Genomic DNA, 14,647 nt, shown 5'->3' with positions numbered 1-14,647 from the left:
GTGAGCTGCTTACCCACCCATCAGTCATGACAGGTGAAATTCCTGTTAAAACCAGACTCGAGCTCTCTTTCAACTCGCTATTCTTTTGCCTATTTCCTACCTCCTCTGCCCACATTCCCTTTGTCAAAGTCTCGCCTTAAATCCTTAAGTATCCAAATTAAATGACCTCGCCTTGCCTGATCACCCCAGCCAGGCACCATCCCTTCGTCTAAGCTGTGCCGTCATTTTCTTCATTTGTCCATCATTTTATTTGTTTCATTTATCATACAAACAGTTACTGAGCCCCTCCTATGGGTTGCCCGCTGGTCTAGGTCTCTAGGCTCCAGAGAGGAAGAAGATAGGATCCTTCCTTCAGTTCACAGTTTAATAAAGATCGACAAGTAGACAGATAATTTCAAAGCAATGTGAGAAGTACTATAGTAAAGGAAGGATGAAGTGCTAGAAAGCCTGTCTGATGACTCTCACCACAGATGCGTGTTTACTAGAGGTACCTTGGGTGTGTTTTCGCCTCAAATGTTGCACACCTTTTGAGAACACCCCAACTTTTTTGTTTTTGCATCTTCTACATGGCCTGAAACAAGGCTTGCAGTATCATATGCTCTCACATATCTTTATTTAAATAAGTGAGTGGAGGCAGTAAGTTCAACTGACTGTAGTTGAGAGTCAGTTATTTTGTCTTTCAGCCTACCCTCTGAAATGGATATTAGATCTTATGTACCTTTTCACTGGGGTTTTTTTGAATTGCATATTTTTCTCCTCTAGCCTGTAAATGTATTAAATAATATCCAAAGATTTCCTAATGGTAAACATTCTGAAAAAATGACTAAACTCTTGGTCTGGGGTCCAGCCCTGTGGTGTAGTGGTTAAGTTTGCATGCTCCGCTTCAGTGGCCAGGGGCTTGCTTACAGGTTCAGATCCTAGGCACCAACCTACACCACTCATCAAGCCATGGTGTGGTGGCGTGCCACATATGAAATAAGGGAAAATGGGCACAGATGTTAGCTCAGGGCCAATCTTCCTCACCAAAAAAGAGGGAAAAACTCTTGGTCTGGAAAAACAAATCTTATTGCATTCAATAGGAATGCCCTCCCTACCAGCTGAAAGGCAAAAAGGGCCTTTTTTCCCTGCTTGTGAGTATATGGTGACCTTCCTTTCTAAAAGAAACATTTCTTATTCCAGCTCTTGTCCTTTTTCATCCTAGTAAGAATCAGATGGAATTGTAGCATTCTTTAAATAAAAAAATAAAAATTAATATCAGCTCTTTTCTTCATTATGATGCAACCAAGAGTTGATGTGATCACTTTGCTGGTTTCTCCCTCTCTCTGGTTCATCACTTGTCTACCATTATCGTCCTCCTTACTCTTGCTGTTGGTGTTTCCTTCCTCTCTCGGCTCCCTCTTCTAAACTAAACATATGTATTATACTGTTTAACCTGGAGTATTTAAAAACAAATTACACACAATGTTAGCACCAGCACAATTTCTGAATATAGCAGGTACTGAGTATTTGTTGAAAGAAGATATTCTAGATTGAAATTAAAGTGAATAACCAATCTGTACCCCTACGAAAATTCAAATTAGCATATTTACGATGTATGTGGAGAAAAGGGAACCCTCATACACTGCTGGTGGGAATGCAAACTGGTACAGCCACTATGGAAAACAGTATGGCAATTTCTCAGAAAACTAAAAATTGGAATACCATACGGTCCATCTATCCCACTACGGTGCCTGAAGCCTAAGATTCCTTCTAGTCTGGAATTCAGCCTCTAGAGAGGATCCTGTTACCCGGTTTTGACTGGAAGGCTCATTCAATCGCAGCTAGAACAGTGGTTCTCATTCCTGGCTGCACCTCAGAATTTCCAGGGGAGGTTTTAAAAAATTCCAGTGCCTAGAGCCCAACCCACATTATTCAAATGAGAATCTCTGGAATCATGGCCTGAGGAAAGGGATTTTTTAAAAGCTCACCAGATGTTCCCAGGGTGCAGCCAGAGTTGAGAAGCATGTGCTAGAAAATGGAGTGACTCATTCAAGAAAGGGATTTGTGAGGGTGCCTTAAAACACAGTGCTTCTCAAACTTCAGTATGTATATAAGTCATCTGAGGATCTTGTTAAAAGACAGATTCTATTTCGGGAGATCTGGGGTGAAACCTGGGACTCTGCATTTCAAAAAAACACTCCCAGGTGATGCTGATGCTGCTGGTCCATGGGCCACACTTTGAGTAGCAAGGCAAAAGCAAGGACTTCAGTGAGCTTATGGAACGTATTCCATGACTTGTTTTTGCCTGCATACTACTTGCATGGCAGAGTTCAGTTTGCTTTAGATGAGGTAGTCAGTAAAGGCCTCTGAAGAGGTGATGTGCTAGTGGAGGTGCTGCAGGGTGAGGAGGAGCCAGATCTGAGAATGGGGAAAGAGCATCCCAGGCAGAGGGAGGAGCAGAAATGTCAGGGCCCTAAGACAGGAGAGACTCACTTTTGAGGAGCTCAACTGCCTGTGTTATGTTTGGTTTGTTTCATTGATGGGAAAGATAACTTTAAAAAAGGAGATGTCTTGGGCTGGCCTGGTGGCATGGTGTAGTGGTTAAGTTCGCAAGCTCAGCAGCCCAGGGGTTGCAGGTTCAGATCCTGGGCACGGACCTAGCACTGCTAGTCAAGCCATGCTGTGGTGGCATCCCACGTAAAATAGAGGAAGATTGGCACAGATGTTATCTCAGCACAATCTTCCTCACCAAAAAAAAGGCGATGCCACAAGTCATCCTTGCCTGATACATCACCTTGAAACCAGTTCTTGAAATAGAAAATCAGGAAAGTCTGTCACCCTGTGTTCAAGGCAAAAGAGAGTTGAGTCCCAAGACTCAAACTTTGGGTGAGTCTAATTCCAGGATGATACCTGTGGTTCAGATTATTCTGTAGAACAGCCTCACAGACTCATGAGTGAGGAAGAGGGGCCTCCCATAAAAGAGAGGAATAGTTTAAAAGAGCTTTTGCACTAAAACCTCCAAGAGAAACTTCCTCAGATCCTCTAGTCTCTGCTCCTCCTCTGGCGCTTTAAGAGCTAGTTCACCCATCCGTCACGCTGTAGAAAAGACAGAGAAGTGCAGGTTTGGGCAACACTTTCACAGCTGAGTGTCCTCAAACCCGCCCACCCGCACCCCTTCCATCCCTGGATTCACCATCCAGCCCCAGTATTGCCTCAGCCCTTCTTGTTCGGGAGGTCTCACTTGGTGGCAGTGTCCTGCTTCCGATGGCTGCTTGGCTCCTGACTCTGCCTGGCCCCTCCCTTTGGACACATCTGCTGTGCCAGCACAGAGATGGAGTTCCCCCACTGTGGCCCGCAAGACCCTCTCCAGGGAAGAGGCATTGGATGTTGGTAGCCTCAGCACCAGTGGTGGGCCACACTGAAGTCTTTTCTGGGCCCCCAGGGCTGCCACAGGAAGCCTTCCTGCCTTGACTTGGGAGCTCAGCTGCAGACAGCTCTACAGGAAGCCAGAGCAGAAAAGGAGGAAAATGCTGGTCCCCACGTGTTTACTGAGGGAACACGTGCATCCCAGATATGAAACACTGCTGGGAGGGTTGAGGGAGATGGCTGGACTTGTGATTTCAGGTAGGGTCAGAGTCCAAAATATAGACTGTGACTTTGGAGTTTCTGGTTTTAGCCCGAGGCTGCTGTTGTGTACATAGAGGAGGACAAAGTAAAACCACCTAAGAGGGAAACGGGGTGGGGGAAGGCAGGCTTCCAGGAGGAGGTGGTATTTAAACTAAAGTTAGCCAGGTGAACAGAATGGGGGGTCGGGGTGGGTGACAGAATAAGGCAGAAAACCACAAGTAATTCCATAAAGCCAGAGGTGTGTGGGGAGGAGGTAGGACGGGATTATAGAGAAATGAGGTTAGAAAGATTGTTAATTGTATTATACATAACATGCCACTCATTTACTATGTGTTCATCTCCAATTCATCTTAGATTGAGCCAAAGAAAGGTTGATGCTGTATTTGATAGTCTTTATTTGGGCTGCTAAGTGTTGGGAGATAATTCTGCACAGGTCTCTAACATTTATTCAGTCTTGTGCCAGAAGCTCTGACAGCTTTTGTTCCAGATGGTCTCTTCAAGGATGTTTGTATAGCCAAGGGCCTCAAAAGATGAAGGTAATGTCTGCCACTGGAGCAGAGGGCAGGTTTATTTACTGTCCTGTATAATAAAGAGAATGTCTTCCTCCAGGCAAAGGTTGGGTTTCTTAAACTCAGGGGTCTTCAGCTGTGAGGCAAAACCTCTGTGTGTGTGTGGCATCTATCTGGACGGTTCCACATTATCCCGGAGTCTGGATGGGGGCAGCATTGGGGGTGGGGGGCAAAGGGAACCAATCAGAACATGAGGATTATGCTGCCTGCTGTGCTCTGAGTAATAAAAGTCCTTTGCCTCTGAACCAGCAGTCTTGTGTCTTCTGTTAATGACCATGAAACTGTGGTAGGCTAACCTTCACAGCTCTTGACACGAGGTGTTTGCCATTTTGAGAAGCAAACAATTAGCTTTGAGTCTAGCTTTTATAACGCGCCCTCAGAGTTGATGAATCATGTCCACACCGTGCCCTGGTACAGTCCTGCCTGAGGCAGGATTTTAGGCGAGTTGACTGATCCATAGGCCTTCCGTTATTAAAATGCCTTGGCTTATGAATCTGAGCTTTCCCTGGAGGCAAACAGCAGCCAAATAAAAGGTGAATATTTCACTAATGTAAAGACAAATGCCAGGAAGCAGCTGGGTTCCAGGCCAGGCAGTGCTCAGCTTGCCATATGGCATAGGCTGTTAACTCAAACTACAGGAAGGAACACAAGCCGAGTTAAAATTTGAAAAAAGTCTGCTAACCAAGAAGCAATGACACAGAGGTGATACTAACCAAATAGGATTTGGCTAGGAGATGGTTCTAGCAATGCCCACTTTGAGGATGGGCAATGAAATATAACAAAAGGCTCTATAGGCACCTTGTATTACCTTCTCAAGGATGTCCTTATTCAAATTACCAAACGGTAGCTCTAACAGAGTAAGTTAATGTAACTAAGCAAGAGGAGTAAGTGTTAACTCTGAGAAACTTGAGACTTCAACGTGATTAGTGGGGTTGGTCAACATAGCCCCCTGATTTACAGAAACAAATATAAACTAAACATTTTAGATTAGTAAAGAGAAGATCCCTATAAAGTGAACTTTTTGGTCATGCATCTTTGAAAGTATCTGTAATAACTCAAATCCTCTCTTCAAAACATCTAAGTCTGAATGATGGAATGGAATGATGATGAAATATGTTTTATGTGACTTCATAAAATATTTTCTTGGTGATCAAGTGAATGCTTTTGTTTGACTTCTTTCATAATTTATATTTGTAAATGATTCAGACAGACATTGAAGAAAATCAAAGATTGTATTTCTGGATGTCTCTGGAGATGCACTTTATCCAAATATGGCATTATCTGAAAAATAAATAAGAAGTATTTGTTATATAACTTATAATACATTTCACAGTTTCAAAATAGGCCTGAGGGCAGAGAGGATAAATACTGTTTCACAGATATGGAAAGTAAGGTTTAGAAACACGAAATGACTGAAAGCGTGAGAGTAGTCAATGGCAGAAGCAGAACTTGAACCCAAGTGCAGCGTTCTGAATGTTTGTGTCCCCCCCAAAATTCCTATGTTGAAACCCTAATCCCAATGTGATGCTATTTGGAGGTGGGGCCTTTGGTAGGTAATTCAATCATGAGAGTTGAGTCCTCATGAATGGGATTAGCGCCCATATCAGAAGAGGCCAGATAGCTAGCTAGCTATTTCTGCCGTGTGAGCAAGAAAACAGCCCTCTGTAAACCACGAAGAGCACCCTCACCAAGAACCCAACTGTGTTGGCACCCTGATCTTGGACTTCCAGCCTCCAGAACTGTGAGAAAGAAATGGTGGTGGTTTAAGCCACTCAATCTGTGATAATTTTATAGCAGCCTGAACTGACTAAGATACCCAAGTTTCATGTTTTTCAGGCTAATATGTTTCAGTAAGACTGCCCCTCTTTCAGCATCCACATCTCCAAGTGGAAGATTGAAGACAGAGATTGGACATCGCCAGCTAAGATAACTCCTTCCCTGGTCATCACATCACTATTGATAGAAGCAAAGAGGAGTCCCCAGAACTTCAAATGCTCTTAGCAAAATCCCCAACCTCCCTCACCTTTAACACTCATAGCCTCACCACCATTTGAGACGTTAGGACTAATCTCATTCTGTCCCTTATCCCTATTTCCATTGGGTACCTCAAGAAGCCTAGGAGTCCTGGGTCATCCCACATGCCCCGGATACTAACCTTCATATGGCTCTATGAGCAGCCATGCATCCCTACCCAGCATCTCCTGTCTGCCCCCATTCTGCTGCTTTGTTTCCCCCTAGTTCTCATCCCCTTATCACTATCTGCCTCTACCTGCTGAAATGTAAGCTTTATGAGGCAGGGGTTTTATTCATCACTGTATTGCCAAGCACTCAGAACAGTGCCTGTAGAAATATGGGAGTCGTCAGACTAGACACGAGATTTTAAGTCCTGTAACAGGTCAAAGACGAGCAATCTGTCTAGGTTGAGATCACCTAGAAACTAAGTGAAGATGATGAGAAGAGGGCCCAGTATTGAGCTTTGGTGTTCTTCAACATTCAGAGAACAGAACAGGGCCATCTTATATGAAGAGGATGTTATTTGATTCATTAGATATTTGTTGAGGGCCGGCTAAAATAATATGTTCATCAGTTTTTAGAGGTCGTGTCCCATCGCCTTATTAATCCTTATTTTACAATTGAGGGTTTTCTCTATGCATCTGCTGGCCGCCTGGGGAGAAGGGGAACAGAACTCTCATCTGTTCTCAATCTACTGTGGCAGGCCGGACTTTTGGTGTAGAATGGGGTAAGTTCTCTTTTAGGGCGAGTTCACCTTTGACTGCTTTCGAGCCAACTCCTCCAATATAGATTTGTTTTCCAGGAACAAAGCTGACATTTTTACCTCCATCTATCTCTTGAATTCTGTAAGCTTGGATTAGGAATAGAAGGGTATTACTGTTGACCTTTTCAAACTTTAACAGTATTCAGAAGAAAGTAGGCACTCAAAAAAATGTCAGCATCCTTCTCTATACCCAGAAGTCCATATCTAAATCCTTGATTAGAATTAAAGTTGAAACCAAAGACCATAAGTTTCAAGTAGAAATTAATGAGAAAACCATGGGAAAAAATTGTAATAAGCTCTTGAGAATACACAGCACTGGGTCAACAATTACCTACCATTTATTTAGACAAGGGGTTCTCAAACTTTTGGGTTTCAGCATCCACTATACTCTTAGAAATTATTGAGGACCCTATCAAACTTTTGTTCATGTGTGTTATCTCTCTCAATATTTACTACATTAGAAATTTAAACTGAGAAAAATATTTAAAACTCAAGAATACAAGTCCGCATTCCATTAATGGTCGGTGTAGAAATGTCATTGCACTTCATACTGTTTCTGGAAAACTCCATCGTATTCCCATGAAAGCACAAGAATAAAAAAGGCAAATAATATCTCAGTAACATTATGAAAATAACTTTGTCCTCATGGGCCCCTGAAAAAGACTTGGATACCAGGGGTCCCCAGACCACTTTTGAGAACTACTAGTTTAGACTAATAAAGAAAGAGCATGTATTTACATACCAATTACCATACATTTAAATGAAGTCTATACTTATTCAGTATCTTGTCATCATAAAGCTGAGTTTCTGTTCACGTCTCTTTATCTAAAAGGAACACAGAGCTTTTTTGCAATATTTAAAGGTTTGTTTTAATGTTCCAGAATTGTTGGCTTACACCGTTGATATCCTTAATGTTGGTTATGGAAGTGATATTCGTTAGACTCTGTTTTGTAGAAAACTATGTGTATTCATGTAAAGTGGTAAACTGTTTGTCACAGGAGGTAGGTTTTACCCTCCACTATTAAACTGCTGAGAACTAACCTACTAGCTCTGACTCAGGTCATCTACTTCCAAGTAACTCAATCAGAATAAAAGATTACACAGATTTGCTTGGCATTAGGAACACTGATGGCATTCCTCCTTGTGAATTTTTCTGAGTAAAATAAATACAAGACTGTTACAGATTAACTTTAAAATGCAATGGAGCATCTCAGTTTTCCCTGCCACTCTGTGTCACCCTCTCTACGCCACTTACTAAGAGCCTGGGGCAAATATGTCACAGCACCCTTGTCAAAGAAATTCAGTCTCCAATATGGCGATTCTTTTGTTTCTGATCTAACTTAATCATTTGTTGGTTGTATTTAATATAATTACACTCTCCTCTTTTTTTTTAATAAATACAAAAAAATACCCTCAGTTGCTTGCCTTGACTTAGAAACAAATATTCACTATCAAGGTATTTACCAGTTCCTCTTCGTCTTCCTGCAAAATAATACTACCACCACTGCACAACCCCCACCCCAACCTCCCTCCACATGTTATTATTATTTCTCAGGGCTTTTTTTTTTTTTGAGGAAGATTAGCCCTGAGCTAACATCTGCCACCAATCCTCCTCTTTTTGCTGAGGAGACTGGCCCTGAGCTAACATCTGTGCCCATCTTCCTCTGTTTTATATGTGGGATGCCTCTACAGCATGGCTTGACGAGTGGCATGTAAGTCCACACCTGGGATCTGAACTGGTGAACCCCGGGCCACTGAAGCAGAATGTGCGAACTTAACCACTGCACCACTGGGCTGGCCCCTGTTTCTCAGGGCTTTTTTTTGATATTTGTCATCCAAATCATTTCCATTGTATCTCAGTTTTGCACATCAAGTTTATGCACAGGCCACAGAAATTGATGAGATAGCAGGCCTCTGGAGTTTTTAGTGGTCTATTATAATTATCTAGAACCTCAAAATGAGGTTCTCAGGCCATCAGCATCAGAATCACTTTAGCCCGCAGAGAACGCAGATTCCAGGACCCAAAGGAGAGCCCATTGAATGAGCCAGCCTGGAGGTGGAGCCTGGGATTCTGTCAGCACAAGAAAATGAGAATTCCTGCTGCTTTCACCTTCAGGCAGATTGCTTTTAAACTGTCCCAAAGCAATACTTAGGAACCTCTTTCAATCCCAGAAATTCTTCCTAAGTTGACTTATAAAACCCTCCTGTCGATTGAGTGGGAGTCCTACCATAACATCTTACTTTTTGGTGGAAAGTGCTTTTTCTCGGTGTGAACAAGGAGACTCAGTGTGACCCAGGAGCTCCTGCCACTGTCGGGGACAGGCTCTCTGATTTGGGTGTGAATAAAGGACTTATAGACACCAGTGAAATGCCTCTTTTGGACTCGCAGTAAGCTGACTTCATTGCTCCTTTCCACCAAGCAGTTGGATTCACGCTTTTCGTTGATCTCCTCCAGGAGACGTTGTTTATCTGCTTTACGTTTTTTAGTCATTTCACTAGGTCTGTTTATAGATGCCATTATGCTGACAAACCAGTTGTCAAGTGACTCTTGCTGTCCTGTAAACAAATGAAAAAATACTATTAGTTGCCTACTTAACCTAGAAGCCAGTATTCATGACGTGGTATTTACCAGTTCCTCTTTCTCCTCCTGCAAAATACCACCACCACCACTGCACCCTCCACCCTCCACTTCGATCTTTTTTTGTTTTTTGGTGAGGAAGATTGGCCTTGTGCTAACATCTGTTGGCAATCTTCCTCTTTTTTTCTTTTTTTTTTTTTTTTTGCTTGAAGAAGATTGGCACTGAGCTACCAACTGTGCCAATTTTCCTCTATTTTGTAATGTGGGACTCTGCCGAAACGTGGCTTGACGAGCAGTGTGTAGGTATCCACCCAGGATCCGAACCCACGAACCCTGGGCCACCAAAGCAGAGTGTGTGAACTTAACCACTATGCCACCAGCCTGGCCCCATTGCTCCATCTTTTGTTACTGTTTCCTAAAGTTTTTTTGTTTTCTGATGATTCTTCAGGAAGAAAAAATTTTTAAAAAAGAGGATATTGAAAGAGAATATATTTTGGTTTTGAAATTAATACTATGAGCGGATTCTTGCTTTTAGGAATTTTCGTTGTTTCTTCTGATTATAAAATAATATAAATGTTCATTGTAGAAAATTTTTAAAAAGAAGAAAAGCATGAAGTAGAAAAGCTAAAATCATTCTTAATCCAGAGACAATCAAATTACCATTTTGGATGTTTCTTTCACAATAAATATCCAAAGGGATTTCATTACAAAAAGTACAGAAAAAGAGGGGCTGGCCCTGTGGCCGAGTGGTTAAGTTCGCGTGCTCCGCTGCAGGCGGCCCAGTGTTTCGTTGGTTCGAATCCTGGGCGCGGACATGGCACCGCTCATCAAACCACACTGAGGCAGCGTCCCACATGCCACAAAGACCCACAACGAAGAATACACAACTATGTACCGGAGGGATTTGGGGAGAAAAAGGGAAAAAAAATCTTTAAAAAAAAAAAATCAAATCACCCGAAAACTGAAATCAACTAAGATTAAACAAGCAATAGAGTCTAGCGGTAAGAGCATGGATTTTGGACACAAAAAGACTTGGTTCCTATCCAAGCTATGCTAACTGTACCACCCTGATTAAGTGACCTTCTCTGGGCCTCAGTTTCCTTACATGTTAAACGGCAACAGTACCCAACTCACAGTGTCATAAGGATAAAATGAGCTAATGCATATCAAAAGCTTAATATAGCCAACCCTCAATAAATGATAACTTTAATATTTTAATTAGGCACTCTGGAAAAAAAACGATTGGTTCAATTGGATAAATAAATAGTAATTTCTGTTCCTCCAGTTACTAATCTGTTTACTTGCTGTGTGACCAGGACCAGCTATGTAATGTGTGAGGCCTAGTGCAAAACCAAAACGCTGAGCCCCTTGTTGAAAAATCGTTGAGAATTTCAAGATGGTGACAGCAGAGTGTTAAGCCAAGTGCAGGGCCCTCGTGAGTGTGAGGGCCTTGTGCAAGAGTACAGGTCCAATGCCTATAAAACTGGCTGTGTCTGTGACATAGGAACAGGTCAATTTTCATGGTTAATTCACCCAGTTTTACAATCTCTTAAATAGAGATAAGTAATTTGCAAAACTATAGCTTTTAAAAGGGCTTTGTAAATATTAAGCATGTATATATTAAATAAGGTGTCTTTAAACAGAAACACACATAAAACAAGGTTATGTATTGATTGGTTGACAAAAATGTTGTGACCAGAGGCTCACAGGAACCTAGCCCTGTATTTCCACTGGGAGCAATGGTTCCGTATTTGCTAATTCAGTGTTCAAAGCCACTTTATAGAACGTAACTACCACAATAACAAGAATCAACTGTATATATAGAGAAAATATGCTACTGTTTCTACAGGTATGTTGTTATAAATTACCTTTAACATACAGCAACCCAAAGCCTATTTGAAGTTCTCTGCCTTGGCTCAGCCCACTGGAATGTCACCCTGGCGATGGAATGGTGGATCTGTGCTGTTCCAACTTTGTTCTATTCATAGAACCCTGGTTAAGAGAAGTTTTGGAGTCAGAGTGACAATTTACCTATTAGCATTTGTCCTCGAATAAGTTACTCAAGCTCTCTTAATATCAGTTCCTTCATCTGTAAAATGGGATAAAGATAACTTTTTAATTAAGTTGCACACTTGTCTGTATGTGGTAGGAGGTGGAGAAGGAGTTGGAATTAAATGAGATATGCATCTAAAGCTCTTTGCATTGTGCCTGACATCAGTTTATTGCATGTCCCGATATTTCTCGAGGACCTAGTCTGTGCTTAGTGCTGTTCTGGGTACTGGGGGCAAATGGGAACCTGCTCCTCTCGAGCTGACAGTCGAAGGGTTTGTGGTAGGTACTTAGTAAATTGTAGTTCCTTTATTGATCTTCTTAAAACCTTGTATTTTATGTGGAGAATTATTGTATTCATTTTTTTTTTCTCAGAAGAGGAAGCCTCTAGCTAACAAAAAGAAAACGTCAGGAATACAAAAGTCATAATTTTTTTTTCTCTCTTTATAGGAATTAGTGAGAGAAGAAAGAAGATCGGTATTGAAGAAAGCAGTTCACAACGCCAGAGAAATTAATTCCCTAAAGAACTTCAGAAAGGGTCAGCTAAAGAAACTAGACCACTCAGCTCCGGGGAGACTGGGGTACAAAACCTATTGAGATCAACACAGGGCAGTTGCTAAGAATAAGAAGGTATTTTTTCATTATTTTTGTTTTTTGTTTTGTTTTGGGGTTTTTTTGGTGGGAAGATTGGCCCTGAGCTAACATCCATGCCCATCTTTGTCTATTTTGTATGTGGGAGGCCGCCACAGCATGGCTTTGATGAGCAGTGTGTAGGTCTGCACCCAGGAACTGAACCCTCAAACCCTGGGCCACGAAAGCAGAACTTGCAAATTTAAACCACTACACCACAGGGCCGGCAGCCTTTTTTTCATTTTTTAACAAGCTCCCAGATAATGCAAGAGACCTAATCAGTTTGGCACAACCTTGGCACCTGAGGGCCAGGGGCTACAGCCAAATCTTCCCTTCTTCTAGTACAACCTGGAGGAAGGTTTCTGGGTTTTCTTTTTGAGGAAGATTAGCCCTGAGCTAACTGCCGCCAATCCTCCTCTTTTTGCTGAGGAAGACTGGCCCTGAGCTAACATCTGTGCCCATCTTCCTCTACTTTCTATGTGGGACGCCTACCACAGCATGGCTTTTGCCAAGTGGTGCCATATCCGCACCAGGGATCCAAACTGGCGAAGTCCGGGTCACCAAAGCGGAACGTGAGAACTTAACTGCTGCGCCACTGTGGCTGGCCCCTGGAGGAAGGTTTCCACATCTATGAGCTTCAGCTTCCTTAACTGTAAAATGGGGCTGATATCAGTACAGAGCTATTGTGAGGATTAAACAAGATAATAGATAAAAGGACATTATAAACTATAAAGTACAATACAAGCATTATGACTTTTTCTAAAATGTATATTAGACTATTAATTCAGAAAGTTATATGTGCCGTGCCTAAGAGTAACACTATCATTATTTTACAGTGCGATAATTTGTTATGTAAGAAATCCAATCTGAATAATCCTCTTCTTTTCAATTATTTTATTGAGGTCATATTGGTTTATAACATTATGTAACTTCAAGTGTACATTATTATATATCAGTTTCTGTATAGACTGCATCGTGCTCACCACCAGGAGTCTAATTTTTATCTGTCACCATACACATGTGCCCTTCTACCCCTTTCACTCACCACCCCCACCAGTAACCACTAATCTGTTCTCTTCATCCATGTGTTTGTTTATCTTACACATATGAGTGAAATCATATGGTATTTATCTCTGTCTGGCTTATTTCACTTAACATAATACACTCAAGGTCCATCTATGTTGTTGCAAATGGGACGATTTTGTCTTTTTGATGGCTGAGTAGCATTCCATTATATATAGATCTGTATCCAGATATTCTTCATCCATTCATCTGTTGATGGGCACTTGGTTGCTTCCCCTTCTTGGCTATCGTGAATAATGCTGCAATGAATATAAGGTTGCCTAAATCTCTTCGAATTGTTAATTTCACGTTCTTTGGATAAATATGCCATAGTGTAATAGCTGGCTTGTATGGTAGTTCTATTTTTAATTTTTTTGAGAAATCTCCATACTCTTTTCCATAGTGGCGGCACCAGTTTGCATTCCCACCAGCAGTGTACGAGGGTTCCCCTTTCTCTACATCCTCTCCAACATTTGTTATTTTTTGTCTTGGTAGCTATGGCCATTCTGACACATGTAAGGTAATATCTCATTGTGGTTTTGCATTGCATTGCCCTAATAATTAGTGATGTTGAACATCTTTGCATGTGCCTATTGGCCATGTACGTCTTCTTTGGAAAAAAGTCTGTTCATATCCTCTGCCCATTTTTTGACCAATTTGAATAATTATTAAGACAACAATTTAGGGCCTGCCCAGTGGCACAGCAGTTAAATTCACACATTCTGCTTCGGTGGCCCGGGGTTTGCTGGTTCTGATCCTAGGTGTGAACTTACACACCACTTGTCAAACCATGCTGTGGCAGGCGTCCCACATATAAAGTAGAGGAAGATGGGCATGGATATTAGCTCAGGACCAGTCTTCCTGAGCAAAAAGAGGACGATTGGCAGCAGTTAGCTCAGGGCTAATCTTCCTCACAAAAAAAAAAGAAAATTAAATTAAATTAAAACAAAAACAAAAAAACTAAAAAAAAAAAAAGACAAGAATTTTTCCTTACTCAAAGATTACTCTCCTAGCAGAGATTTCAGGCTATATTCTAAGGTTATTCCTAGCTCCTTTTTCCTGGACTTGCTCTGGTTTCCTGCCCACTTCAAACCTTACCAAGATCTTAACTTTGTTCCCACACAAGTTATAGGATACCATGCTAGCCAAGTACGATTGAGGCCAACTGTAACATGAATTTAAACTGTGCTTAGTTACATTTCAGATGGAGACAGGGAATAATTTAACTTATGATATAAATTGAAATTTAAAATTTTGCAATAATAGGGATGGCCATTTTCCTAATATTAGTCACTGCTCCCTAAAAGTATTTACTGAATTAGATGCAAGTGATTCTGTATGGCATGAACTGCTAAGTAAAAGGCTTTTTTAGGTACT

The 14,647-nt window shown here is 41.6% G+C and overlaps 1 protein-coding gene across 1 annotated transcript; it reads right to left on the bottom strand.

The window, feature by feature from the left end:
• Positions 1-5,436: 5,436 nt before the first annotated feature.
• Positions 5,437-9,469, bottom strand: SPATA45 (spermatogenesis associated 45). Its single transcript, XM_046681526.1, has 2 exons — positions 9,193-9,469; positions 5,437-5,456 (listed from the first exon to the last, which is right to left on the bottom strand). The coding sequence occupies exons 1-2, from the start codon at positions 9,467-9,469 to the stop codon at positions 5,437-5,439; spliced, it is 297 nt and encodes a 98-aa protein (XP_046537482.1).
• Between the last annotated feature and the right edge of the window lie 5,178 nt (positions 9,470-14,647).

The sequence above is a fragment of the Equus quagga genome, chromosome 13, assembly GCF_021613505.1.
Source record: "Equus quagga isolate Etosha38 chromosome 13, UCLA_HA_Equagga_1.0, whole genome shotgun sequence".
Taxonomy (NCBI): domain Eukaryota; kingdom Metazoa; phylum Chordata; class Mammalia; order Perissodactyla; family Equidae; genus Equus; species Equus quagga.
The sequence above is the reverse complement of the archived record's forward strand: the minus strand, read 5'-3'. Positions and strand labels throughout refer to the sequence as shown.